This window comes from Gossypium hirsutum, chromosome D02 (assembly GCF_007990345.1).
Source record: "Gossypium hirsutum isolate 1008001.06 chromosome D02, Gossypium_hirsutum_v2.1, whole genome shotgun sequence".
NCBI lineage: Eukaryota > Viridiplantae > Streptophyta > Magnoliopsida > Malvales > Malvaceae > Gossypium > Gossypium hirsutum.
The window spans coordinates 66911668-66923626 of record NC_053438.1 but is presented as its reverse complement, the minus strand read 5'-3'; the positions used below and the strand labels follow the sequence as shown (position 1 = coordinate 66923626).

General features: G+C 32.2%; 2 protein-coding genes across 2 annotated transcripts; one reads left to right on the top strand and one right to left on the bottom strand.

The window, feature by feature from the left end:
* Positions 1-1752: 1752 nt before the first annotated feature.
* On the top strand, positions 1753-3050 carry LOC107886896 (60S ribosomal protein L44-like). The gene is made up of 5 exons (XM_016810994.2): positions 1753-1805; positions 1887-1947; positions 2417-2596; positions 2716-2790; positions 2885-3050. The coding sequence occupies exons 1-5, from the start codon at positions 1768-1770 to the stop codon at positions 2942-2944; spliced, it is 414 nt and encodes a 137-aa protein (XP_016666483.1). The 5' UTR covers positions 1753-1767; the 3' UTR covers positions 2945-3050.
* A 4305-nt stretch (positions 3051-7355) lies between these two features.
* Positions 7356-10716, bottom strand: LOC107886897 (uncharacterized). The gene is made up of 3 exons (XM_016810995.2): positions 10028-10716; positions 9690-9820; positions 7356-8436 (listed from the first exon to the last, which is right to left on the bottom strand). The coding sequence occupies exons 1-3, from the start codon at positions 10244-10246 to the stop codon at positions 7632-7634; spliced, it is 1155 nt and encodes a 384-aa protein (XP_016666484.1). The 5' UTR covers positions 10247-10716; the 3' UTR covers positions 7356-7631.
* Between the last annotated feature and the right edge of the window lie 1243 nt (positions 10717-11959).

Below are 11959 nucleotides of genomic sequence, written 5' to 3'. Positions count from 1 at the left end.
ATGAAGCATTTTTCTACCATTAGCTTCATCCTCTTTGCACAGTCAGTGTTCAAGAATTTTGGCTTCTTAAGCTCAGAGTAAGATCAACATCATTCAACCTCTTAGCAGAAGTTCATGACAATGTATAGTCCTTCACACACATAAATATATATATATATAATATTTCGACAGTTGTTTCCATTAATTTTGAAATAAAAGAATTCTTCTTATATGATAAAAGCTAATTAAAATAAAATTTTGATTTAGTTTAGTTTAGTTCAACTTATCTTCACTATAATACAATGTTTAATTGAGTTGCTGTTATGAATCAATTAGGTTCAACTAATTCAGTTAAGATATTATCAAAAATTTATTTCTTTTATTTTTATAAATGAATAAAAAATTATACGTGATTATATTTGAATTTCAAACTTTTAACCTAAGCATCATTTGGGTTCAATGGCAAATCCAGGCCCGACCCTCCTAAAATGAAAATTTTTTATTCAAGTCCGTTAAAATTTGAAATTTGTAATGGTAAAATTACACTTTGACCCCTAAAAATGATAAAAATTTGATTTAATCATTTAAAAATTATAAAGATATAAGGTATTAAAATGATAAAATTACATTTTTACTATCATAAAAATATATAATTTAATTTCAGCCCCTAAAATATTTTCTGACTTCGCACCTATTTGGGTTTTACATAAATTTTTAATGAGTATATTTATTGAATGATTTTTTTATACAAATTGTGGCATAATTTAATTACAACTTATTAATTAAAAAAAATAGAATGGTCTGTTTGATTGACGGAATTGATTTTTCGGAAAATCATTTTCAACTTTTCCAGCGTTTGATTGGCGGAAAACATTTTCCATTTGGAAAATGAACTCCAAAACAAGGGAAAATGGGTTACATTTTAGGGAAAATGTCTTACCCTTTCAATTTCCGTAAGACATTTTCCGTGCCCTCCTCTCTATCGCCTCCTTCATTCCTTCCTTAATTTCCGGTAGAAAATTGCTTCTGTTTATCAATTTTCCAGTAATTTATTTTTTTAATTATTCAATACTTATTTTTTTAACACAATTACAAATAATTTATTTGATATTAGTTTTTTTCAATTTATAACGATTAATATTGTAGCTTAATAATTGAGTATTATTATAAATAAATCATTGCAATATATGTAAAAACAATTTAAAATATAAAAATTTATTAATATATATTAATATATGTAAAAACAACTTTTCTGGAAAATATTTTCAGTAAATCTGCCAAACAGCAGAAAATATTTTCTAATAAATCATTTTACAAAAAAGTAAAACATTTTCCAGAAATTATTTTACGGAAAACATTTTACTCGCAATCAAACAAACCATTTTGGATTATTTATTCCCTCAAGGTTAAAGGAGTTTCGTCCTTCCAAGGAATTGTGGAAAACCAAGTAAGATATAACATGAAACATTTAGGTATGGATTAGTAGGAATATTGGCATTCATTTTGGATGGGTTGGCCCTATGGTTTACATGTATTAATTTATAGTTATGTTAGATCTTAGCCCACACTCGGATTCGCCTATTTTAAGATTCTTTTTTGAAAATCAAAGCTTACAAATATGAATAAAATTCTTTAATGAATCCGTCTCCGATTATATTTGTATCGATGAATCAAAATGCACGATGAAGTGAACAAAATTTGAGGAAGAAAATCGTGTAAAAATGTCTGCATGTAAAATTTTACTTATTTTAGGGTTGAATATTGATGATGGGCTTCTAATTCTTGGATATGTCGAAGACTAATTGGGCTGCTAAAGAATTTTCTGGGTTAGATCATGGCAATCAATTTTTGTTTTTGTTTCTAAGCCCAAAATCCAAACCCTAATCCAAAATCAATATATTTGTTAGGTTAATTAGCTGCCACCACCGGATCAAAACTGAAGCTTCTCGCTTTTCAGCCGCAGCCATGGTGCTTCCTCTTTCTTTTGTTTGGTTTGGTTTCCTTCATCTTTTGAGCTTATTTATGATCTGATTGTTTATGTTTTTGCCTGCAAAGTGCTTGTAAAATTGAAATAATCAAGTTTGTATGAGAACATTTGGGTTGGGGAGAAGAGGATCTAGGGTTTGGGATTTTTTTCCCAGAAATTTATTGGTGAAGTTATGATAGTTTTATTTTTCTTTTATGTGTTTATATTCAAGAAATGATCACTAAAGTTGTAGATTTTGCCCAGAAATCTGAAATTGGCCTTGAATTAATGACCTTAGCCGTGGGTTTTCCTCAAAAATCCATATATAAAATATGTGATGAGATTGTTGAATAAGGTTTAATTCTTTTTCCTTGGCAGTACTGTGTCTTAATTGTCGTCGATGAAGTGTTTGACGAAATGACTGCTATAAATTTATTGCTTTCTTAGACTAACTGTGACTGTTGTTTGAAGGTGAACGTACCTAAGACCAAGAAGACCTACTGCAAGAGCAAGGAGTGCAGGAAACACACTTTGCACAAGGTCACACAGTATAAGAAGGGCAAGGATAGTTTGGCTGCACAGGGGAAGCGTCGTTACGACCGGAAACAATCCGGTTACGGTGGTCAGACCAAACCAGTGTTCCACAAGAAGGTAATATTTTGTGTCACTTTTATCCCATGGATGGATATATATTTCATGTTTATTGTTGCTTGAGATTCTCCAAGCTTTGTACATGTATATATGTATAAATTTGTGTACCATTTGAACAGGCAAAGACCACCAAGAAGATTGTGCTAAGGCTGCAATGCCAAGGTTGCAAGCACGTTTCACAACATCCGATCAAGGTCGGTGCACCTGAAACCCCTTTCGTATTTCTGTGTTCTCGTTTTCCCATGTTTGATGAGCTAATTTTCGGTTGTTTGTTACCCGTTTTTGCAGAGGTGCAAGCACTTTGAGATTGGTGGAGACAAGAAGGGGAAAGGAACATCTCTGTTTTAAACGTGTTATTCATGGTATCTTGTTATGTTTGCTTTACTTTATATGGAGTAGTTTGAACTTACAAGACTGTAATGGAATTTTGTTAAATTTGCTTAGTTTCTTCTGATGATGTTTTGCAGTTTTCTAACTGTTACCAAATGTTTCACTGGCAATTTTGAGTTCAATTTGTTTTAGTAACTCTTGTTAATAATCTCCACTGTGTTTTTCTCTGAAAAGAGGAAATCAGCACCAAGTCATGCAGGTGGGAATGAATTAAAAGAAGAGAAGAAAACAAAACAAAACAAAAAAATTCAGAATTTTTACTTTACATTTAAGTGATTGTTTTTCTACCCTTTGCTAAAGGTTTGATTTTTGTTTTAATTTTAGAGAATTTTAAACTTTTGGTTGGTTTAAAATCCATTTTTGTTAATCGAGCAATGTTCATGAAGGTTAATATATTACTTGGCACTTGCTTAATTTGGTTTCAATGTTAAATTTAGTATTCTAGTTCTTTAAATTTGATATTTGAATTGTTTTTCTTCACAATTAATTAGTTTTAACATTTAATTTGGTCAAAAAATTTTTATTTCAATATGCTTTCTTTTAGAGCTCAAATGCGGTTTGGGTCAGATATTCGGATATCAAATTGCACATTGAAATTAAAATGATGACATTATGAGGGAATTTTTGGTATTAATTAATGAAGTTTTTAAAGTGTTGTTTGTTGAGTAGATGATGTGCTCATTTTTCACTTTCCTTGCTCTTTCTACGACGCTCAGCCTGAAAAATCTTGAAACATCATTTAAAGGACTACAATTATGCCTCGAATCTTTGGGATATCTTCAAATACCCTTCTGGGTTCTGCATGCTTTCTCTGTTCCCTTTAGCGACTGGTTACGCATCAATCTTCATCACCAACATCCAACATTCCTTGGTACTTAGTGTTTGTTTATCTTTTGAGGGGAAGTTGGCTTGGTGGGAATGGGTTAATATTCAATAAACCTATCCGCAAGGAATCCATCGTCCGAAAGGCTATTCCTCTTGCTGTTAAATATCATGCAATGGCAAGCAATATTAAAACATCATCAACATCCTTCTATTGAAATTAAATGGAAGCCTCTATGAGGTTTAAAAAATAAATTTGAATTATAAAAAGAAGATAAAAGTGATGGACTAAAAGTTTAGGGTTGTGAAATAACACCTAATTTGGGAAGTTGACGAAAAGTATACGTAAGGTTTTTGTAAGTGTATTAGCTGGTTGATTGACCTCAAAAGTCTTTCGTTCAACATGATTTTAGATATAGTGAAGATCAATTTTGAGGTGCTTCATCTTGCTATGCAGAATAGGGTGTTAACAGCGACATGTGGCCTCAAGAATATCGCAAAAAAATTGAGGAGTAGAAGAGAGGGACTTGATGCTCTTACAAGAGATGCAACACCCAAAGTGTTTTAGTAGCAGTGACACCAACAACCTTATATTCAACTTCAAGGGAGGATTTGGCTAGTATGCTCAAATAAGAGAATACAGTCAAGGGTGGAAGCACGATCTATGGGGTTCCTAACCCAATCCACAACTGTATATATGCTAAAAATGTTTTTAGAGTAACGATTGACTCGTAGGTCATAATCTGTAATGTTTTCAAGTATGGAAGATTCGCTAGAATATAGCTAGTGATGGAACCATGATCTTTTAGGTCCCCAACCCAATTTGCAGTTGCATATATTGTAAGAATGTTTTCAGAGTGGCAATTGATTTATATGCCATAATCTGCAATTTTTTTCATGTATCGGAAGATTCACTTTACTTCTTTCTAGTGAGTTTTTGTAGGATAGTGCATATTATTTCCAAAATATGTAATATCCGAACGAGTGAAGGAATACTCTATAGCATCAATAAGATTAGTCTCATTATGAAGAGTTCGCTACTGAGGAAAAGGTAATTGAAGAGAGCACACCTTTACAGTCTTGCATATTTGTTTCATTTAACAAATGAAGAAAATACTTGGATTGGGTTAAGAATTAGTTAAACTTTTTAATTTTTTAACCAAACTTTTTAATCCTTTAACCGTTAACTAAACCGAAATTTATATGTTTATGTTTTTGTTATTGTTAAAATAAGTATAAAACATATAAAAATAAATAAATTGATAATGTTCGTTTGACCGAATTATTTGAATTAAAACTACGTATAATTTGTATTATTAATTACTAAGTTCGATTAATTCGGTTAATTACCCGATTTCAAACCGAATTAATTGATAACCGAATTTTTAAAAAATTATTAACCAACCTCTGACCGAATTAAATCGATTAACCAACCGAATTATATTGATTCGGTTGATTAATTTAATTTTAACCGAAATTTTAACATTCCTATTCATCAACACCCTCCCCTGTAGGTTGGTTCAGTTTTTAACTTGATTGGGAATATTGGAGTTGCAAGTGCAAGGGCGATTGTAATGGAAACTGGATGATAGGTGCACATCATTTCATTGGGACTGCAGCCAACAGGGTTGCCAAGCAACACGACGACCTTTCCCTTACTAAACAACTGAAGTGGACGCCACCTCTATCATTAGCTGTATTAAGAATATAAATTTGAAAATTTTGATGTTTGATCCTATTGTTATTGATTGTAGGATTTTGCTGAATGATTATATAAAAACCACGAATCATGCAAAAATATAAATAAAATTAACTACATCATATAATGGTCCAATATGCATGCAAGAACATAAATTAATAGAAGCATTATATGAACTACAAATGAAATTTAATAATAAAACAAATTAAATTAAAGAAAGGGACTAAATTGAATGACTTAAATCCAAATTAAGGATCAAGATATAAACGCTAAGGTAGGGAAGGACATAATTGTAAACATATAAAATTGAAGGTTTTAAAAAAACAATTGTTCCCAATATCATTCAAATCCTACAAGTTTAAATTAATTTTAAGTCTACCTAATAATTATCAAAACTATCATTTTATCATTACACCACAAACTTTTTATTTGATCTTTAGGAGTTACACTTAAATACCAACCTTTAAAATTATTGTTTCAAGCTTAGGTGGACGTTAAAAAATAAAAAAAAAGGGTTTGATTGAAATGACAAGTCATAATGTCACGAGCGGCAGATCAAATCCCATGACGAATGCACAATAACTATTCTAGGCAATTGATCAAATGAGGCTTATTTGACTCACTTTAATTAGTCTGATTCGTACAACCTATGAAAAAATTTATCTACTTGAATTTTGGTGGCCCAGTGAAGCATTTTAGCATAACTAGAGTTATCAACTGATTATTGTAAATATAAAGGATAAAAATGTATAGAGTTTAAATCCCTTAAGAATCTCATCTTACAAATAGGCACTACTTTTAACTGATAATGTAATTCAATTTTATCGTTAGATCTAGGAAAGCTTAACTATAAATAGAGGTCTTCCCTTGATTTGTAATATTCCATTGTACTTTATTGTTGAGCTAAAAAATATATTTGAAAGTGTGCTACTTTCTTATGGCTTTTTAGTTTTTTCATTTGTTTTCGTTAATTTCGATGGCTTAAAGTTAAACTAATTTAGGTATATTTAAAATAATAATAATAAATCTAAAATTATATGGTTTACCATATTTAGGTTTTAATCCCATGACACCAACACCTCGTTAGATACGCCATTATTTTAAATTGACTTAATTGTTTCTAACATGGCGATTGAAAAAAAGATATTATATCCATTTTAAATTACATTGTGAGTGGTTTCGATTTAGTTTTGCTTCAATAAAAGTTTGCACATGGGTTGGGTTTTGATTTGATTGTAAAAAAGAGAAATTCAGGTTTGAGAAAATCAATCTTCTCTTTTCTCCATATTTTTTTGGTACAATGTGATTAGACTATACACGGACTCCATCAAGCAATAATTGAGCAGTTGCATATGTATTATCTTTTACCTTATTACTCTCCCTAAACCCATGTTTAATCTATAGTAAATAATTTTATTTTATTGAAATAAAAGAAAAATCTCGAGAGAGAGCGGACAATTGACAGTTTGGGATAAACCAACAACATTTCTTTACCCAAATGTAAATAATTATTTGCTTTAGCATTGATCAGTTTTTAACCACAAATAACCACATAGCATCGTTTGTGTACTCCAAAGCAATTGTAAGTGATTTCAGGACAAACCCAAGTCTCTCACCGGCACACAACAAGGGAAACTGAGATATCGCGTAATGAAACAGAGCCAATCATTTGAATTCACTTTAATCTATTTTATTATTTTATATACATAACCTGGTCCAATCATTACCGTTCTTTTTCAAGACCAAAAATCAAAAAGCATGTTTATGAATATTCATTATTTATTATTAAATTTTAATTTAACATAACACAATGATTGGAGAGTAAAATGTAAAATTGTCTAAAACATATCAAAGAAACAGAACTGGTTCAACCATTACCACCCTACAATGAAAAACGGGTCAAAAGTGGAGCAATATATTACACAAATTACATATATATATAGTTCATATTAACTATGTCAAGAGAAGCTGTTGTATCAATGGACTTCATTTTTTTTTCTTATTGTCCTTTTCTTGTATCTGTATAAACCCCTCGAAGAAGAACTAGCAATGGAGGCCTCATGAATTGCAGTCAAAATTTGGTATATGTAAATGGGGAACACAATGCAGGCGAGGAAAAGGGAGCTAATCAAGTGCTGCTTTGTTTTTACGAGCAGATATTGGCTTTGGCAATCCATCAAAAATGGGTTTTGTAATGCTTACCGTTGAGAGTGCTTGTAGATCAGGCTTCAAGTTCCATTTGGATGTTGGCCATAGGGATGATAGGCTACTACTGTCCTGGTCTTGTAAGCTCGACGTGCTTGATGACTTCCTCACTGCAGTAAATCCATCGACCACGTAACCATCTCCGAGGCCTGTTGCTGTGGTGTTGAACCCAAATACTTCGGCATCGGCTCCTGGATTAGTGCGAGTTGCTGCCTTGGATCTCTGAGCCAAGCCTTTTGCCGTTATTGTTGAAAATCCTCCATTACTGGTGTTATCCTCTTTCAATATCTTTTCAGGAGCACGGGGATTAAAGTCGGCCTCGGATTTCTGCCGTCTTCTTATCAGTTTGTCATTTGATTTATCAGGGTCATCCTTGACTTCTGCAGCAGATATGATGTCTGCTGCAATTTCACCATTCTCGTCATAAAATCCGTTAGTCACACTTCTACATTTCCGATGAAGCTTCAAAGGTGGATCAGAAGCAGAGGAGCGTTTAAGTGATGGACTATCCTCCAGATAATTACCTTCTCCTTTCCTGTATACAGCCATCTCAAAACCTTCAGATGCCACACTTTTTTCTGATGGTTTAAGGCCATAATAACCTTGTAATGAGCTCATTGCTGGAGAGACCCTTCGAGGAGGAGTCTTCAGTCTCAATGACTGGAATGAGCCACGCAAATCAGAAGGCAAATTTGGACCTGGGGACTGGTTGGCACTGCTTTGTCTGCAAAGAGTTATCTGTCATAGTAAGCTTAATTGAGAAGAACAGATCAGAATTAAGAACCAAAGAGATCAGAGATGCATCTTGCAGGATTTCAGAGGTGATAGAAATTAGAAAGAACTTTTAACAACTCATTGAAATATTGACTATCAAATTCTTAAGAACAACCGCCTTCTTGCATAACATTTCTTGTATGGCCTAAAGTGTTAAATCTAAAGGGTCATTACTATCTCAGAATCTTGTCCCCGGAAAAAAATCATATCAAGCAAAGCAGCAACAAATGAAGATTCCTAGCATGCATTCAGCAAATCAACTGAAGAACTGCAGTTCGATTAATTTACACACGGGAAGCCAGCTTCCACTACAGGCCAGTAATCAGCTGTAGGATAACTGTTGTCACAATCTCCTCCAACCACTTTGTAGCTCATGGCTATCTATGTTATGATTAGCATCATGTGAAAAATAATACCGTTTGATGCCATTTACCACTTCTAATAGTGAAAACTTTCAATGGTCATGGATGCTAGTAATAATGCCATCCAACACCAAACCACTTAAAACTCGATTTGAGATCAATTCTTGAAACGTAACAAATGTTTCCTCGCATAAGATAGCAAGTCATAGGCTTCAGAATATCTTCTCTCCAGAACTATATGCATCCTTAAGGGAAAGGAAACGCTGCTTAGATAAGGAATGTTCCAAAAAAGCAACTACTATGATGTAATTAACATTTGAATGGTAATCTTTACATGCAAATTCCAGTTGGTTCAAACAAGACTGTTATGTTGGATGAGTAAGCATTCATTATCAGTCCTGATGTGAAGGTCAATAACTTCAAAACTTAAAGAAAAAAAACATTGCTGGAATTAAAATATTAAATAAATCCTTGTAAAAGTTTGTTCTCAATGCATTAAGAATACAGCAAGAGTGGCAATTTCTTAATGACCAAACTACAAAGATGTTATAAAGAGAAAGAACTTAGTTACGTTTAACATCAAGATGATTACTTAAGGATCTCACAACTTTGCTATAAGTATGATGAAACAAATAAAAAGTGCATCGATAGTCTGAAGAAGGCAAACCCAGAAATAACAACTCAAGTCATAATCATAAGAAGACACTATGAAGCTTAACACACGCAGGTGCCAATACGGAAATGTGTATAGTAACCATCTTAACGCTGAAGTTAAGGGAGTTTTAAGTAAATTTCACGAGTGATAATAAAAATAGCATTAGCATTAAAGAAGATATAATACCCTGGCGTTTCGGAACCATTCGACAAGCAAGGTGATGGCGGATGCCGCCCTGGTAAAGGGATCTGAAGCGTCTTAAGAGCAAACATTTGAAGATCAGTAACCAGACCATTCATCTTTTTTATGTCTGCTACCTGATTATTTCAAACCCATAACAACAATTTGTCAATAACTCCAAAAAACCATAGACAATAATGGTATACTCCGATAAATAATATAGATGTAACTTCTAGGTTAACATTGGTCAATTTCCCCAACTAACTTCCCATATTATACAAGCATGTCCACTTGTAAGGAGGAAAAAAACCCTAACTTATTAAAAGAAGGATGAGTATAGTTACCTCAACACCATACTTGATTGCAACACCGGCAAGAGTATCGAACCGGGAAACCGGATGTTCGATAAAACCGGCACTGGGTAACGAAGAGGAGGGCAAGCTTTGATTCTTTTCATTCTCTGAAACACTGTAATCATTGGAAAACCTACTGTATTTATCATTCGTATAACAACTGTAGTCTCCATTCGCAATGCTATTCCGCCTCTCCCTTTCCATCTGCATAATCCCCCCAAAAATCCCCAATTTTTTACCCTAATTTCATCGATCCACTGTAATCGACCTTTTTTTCTTCTTCTTTTTTCCGATTCAATCGAAAATTAACAAGTCTAGAGTATCGAAAGAGAGAATCCAAATGAATTTCCCCCCGATCGAATTGAATCCAAATGGAATCGAAATGAATAAAAAGCAAAGCAACCAAAAAAACCCAAACTTTCGAAAGTAGTAAAAAGAGAACAAAATTGGGTTCAAATAAGGAAACGTAGATCTAAAGGGAAAGGAAGGATCGTGAAAAGGAAATGAAAGGGAACAATGGGTGAAAGATCAAAGATCCTCGCGTTCAATATTTTCTGCAAAAATAAAGAAATTAAAAGAGTTGTAATAACTGGCTGGCGTTGTACGTGTTACTATAGGAATGCTCCCACTGTAACCTAGCCTCCCTTTTTGGCCAGCTTGGCTATCCCTTTTTGTCGGTCGGTAGTATTTTTTTTTCGTCTTCTTCTCTTATACTATTTTTTTCTCAACCGCACAAAAGTAAAAATAATAATAAAAAATTAAATAATTTATTTTTTATAGTATATTTTTATCACGTTTCATGAAAACTAACTGGCTCTAATTTTATTTTATTTTATTTATCCATTCTGTTTTGGGTAATTATTTTCTCTAACTGTCAAAATCATTAAAATATTTGTCATATAAGTTTACATAATTTTTTAATTTAAAATTTAACTTTTGTATTTTTATTTTCAAAAACGTAATCTTTTTATTTTTTATTTTTAGATATAATTATTAACACAATTAAATTTATTGATTTGATATTTTTAAATAAAAATATCGAGTTAATAATCATCTAATTAAAATTATCATGTTGTAAAGAATATAAATTTAATAAAATAATTTTAATAATGTTAATATTTGGACTTACATTTTTAATTCGAAAAGTAAAGAGATTAAATTTATTAAAATGAAATTAAAATAACTAAATTTTAAATATACAAAAAATACAGAAATTTAAAGTATATTTTTAACATTTTTTACTTTACTAATAGTAAATAAGATAATAATCTCTTCTATTATTATATTAAAGATAAATTATTTATCATTTAATGAATCTCCAATGAATGACCAGAATTTTATTGGTAAAGAGAGTTTTAGAAGTTTTCCTGTTTGAGCCTCATTATGTTAGGGTATGAAAATTGATAATTTTTAGGACAGATGATTGGGTACCAAAATAAGGGACTTTGATCTCTTGTTACCTGAACCCACCTCATAATTTTGAATTGATTAAAGTGTTTAAGATGACTAATGGGATTGCCGATTGAATCTTAACTTGACTAGCATGGGTATTGTTGCCTATTGCAGGAGGAAGTGAATTTGAGTGCGTTGAAACTCATTATCCTCCTATTTATGGGGTGGGGAAGGGCTATAGTTAGTTCTAGGAATTGTATAAAAAAGAATAGATATGATCAGAACTTATAATGAAATTGTTAAAAGAAAATGTTGCAATAGTCAAATGACCAATGATCCTTCCTGTGGCATTTGTGAGTATGAGGAACAAACATTCAAACAATAAGACGGGTGGTTGGTGTCTTCCTCCAGATGTTAGGTTAAAGTGAATGTGGATGGAGTAGTTGATAGGACAACCGGCAAGGCTGCTATAGGTGGTGTTTTCAGGGACTCATATGACTTTTGAATTTTAAGATTTAACAGATGCATTTG

What these genes read in the sequence shown, in the direction of transcription:
- LOC107886896 (XM_016810994.2), top strand. Translation starts at nt 1,768, where the DNA reads ATGTCGAAGACTAATTGGGCTGCTAAAGAATTTTCTGG. An exon ending in GCTTTTCAGCCGCAGCCATG is followed by an intron (nt 1,948 to 2,416) that starts GTGCTTCCTCTT and finishes TGTTGTTTGAAG; the next exon opens with GTGAACGTACCTAAGACCAA. An exon ending in TTTCACAACATCCGATCAAG is followed by an intron (nt 2,791 to 2,884) that starts GTCGGTGCACCT and finishes CCGTTTTTGCAG; the next exon opens with AGGTGCAAGCACTTTGAGAT.
- LOC107886897 (XM_016810995.2), bottom strand. Translation starts at nt 10,246, where the DNA reads ATGCAGATGGAAAGGGAGAGGCGGAATAGCATTGCGAATGGAGACTAC. An exon ending in CAATCAAGTATGGTGTTGAG is followed by an intron (nt 9,821 to 10,027) that starts GTAACTATACTC and finishes TGAAATAATCAG; the next exon opens with GTAGCAGACATAAAAAAGAT. An exon ending in AATGGTTCCGAAACGCCAGG is followed by an intron (nt 8,437 to 9,689) that starts GTATTATATCTT and finishes AACTCTTTGCAG; the next exon opens with ACAAAGCAGTGCCAACCAGT.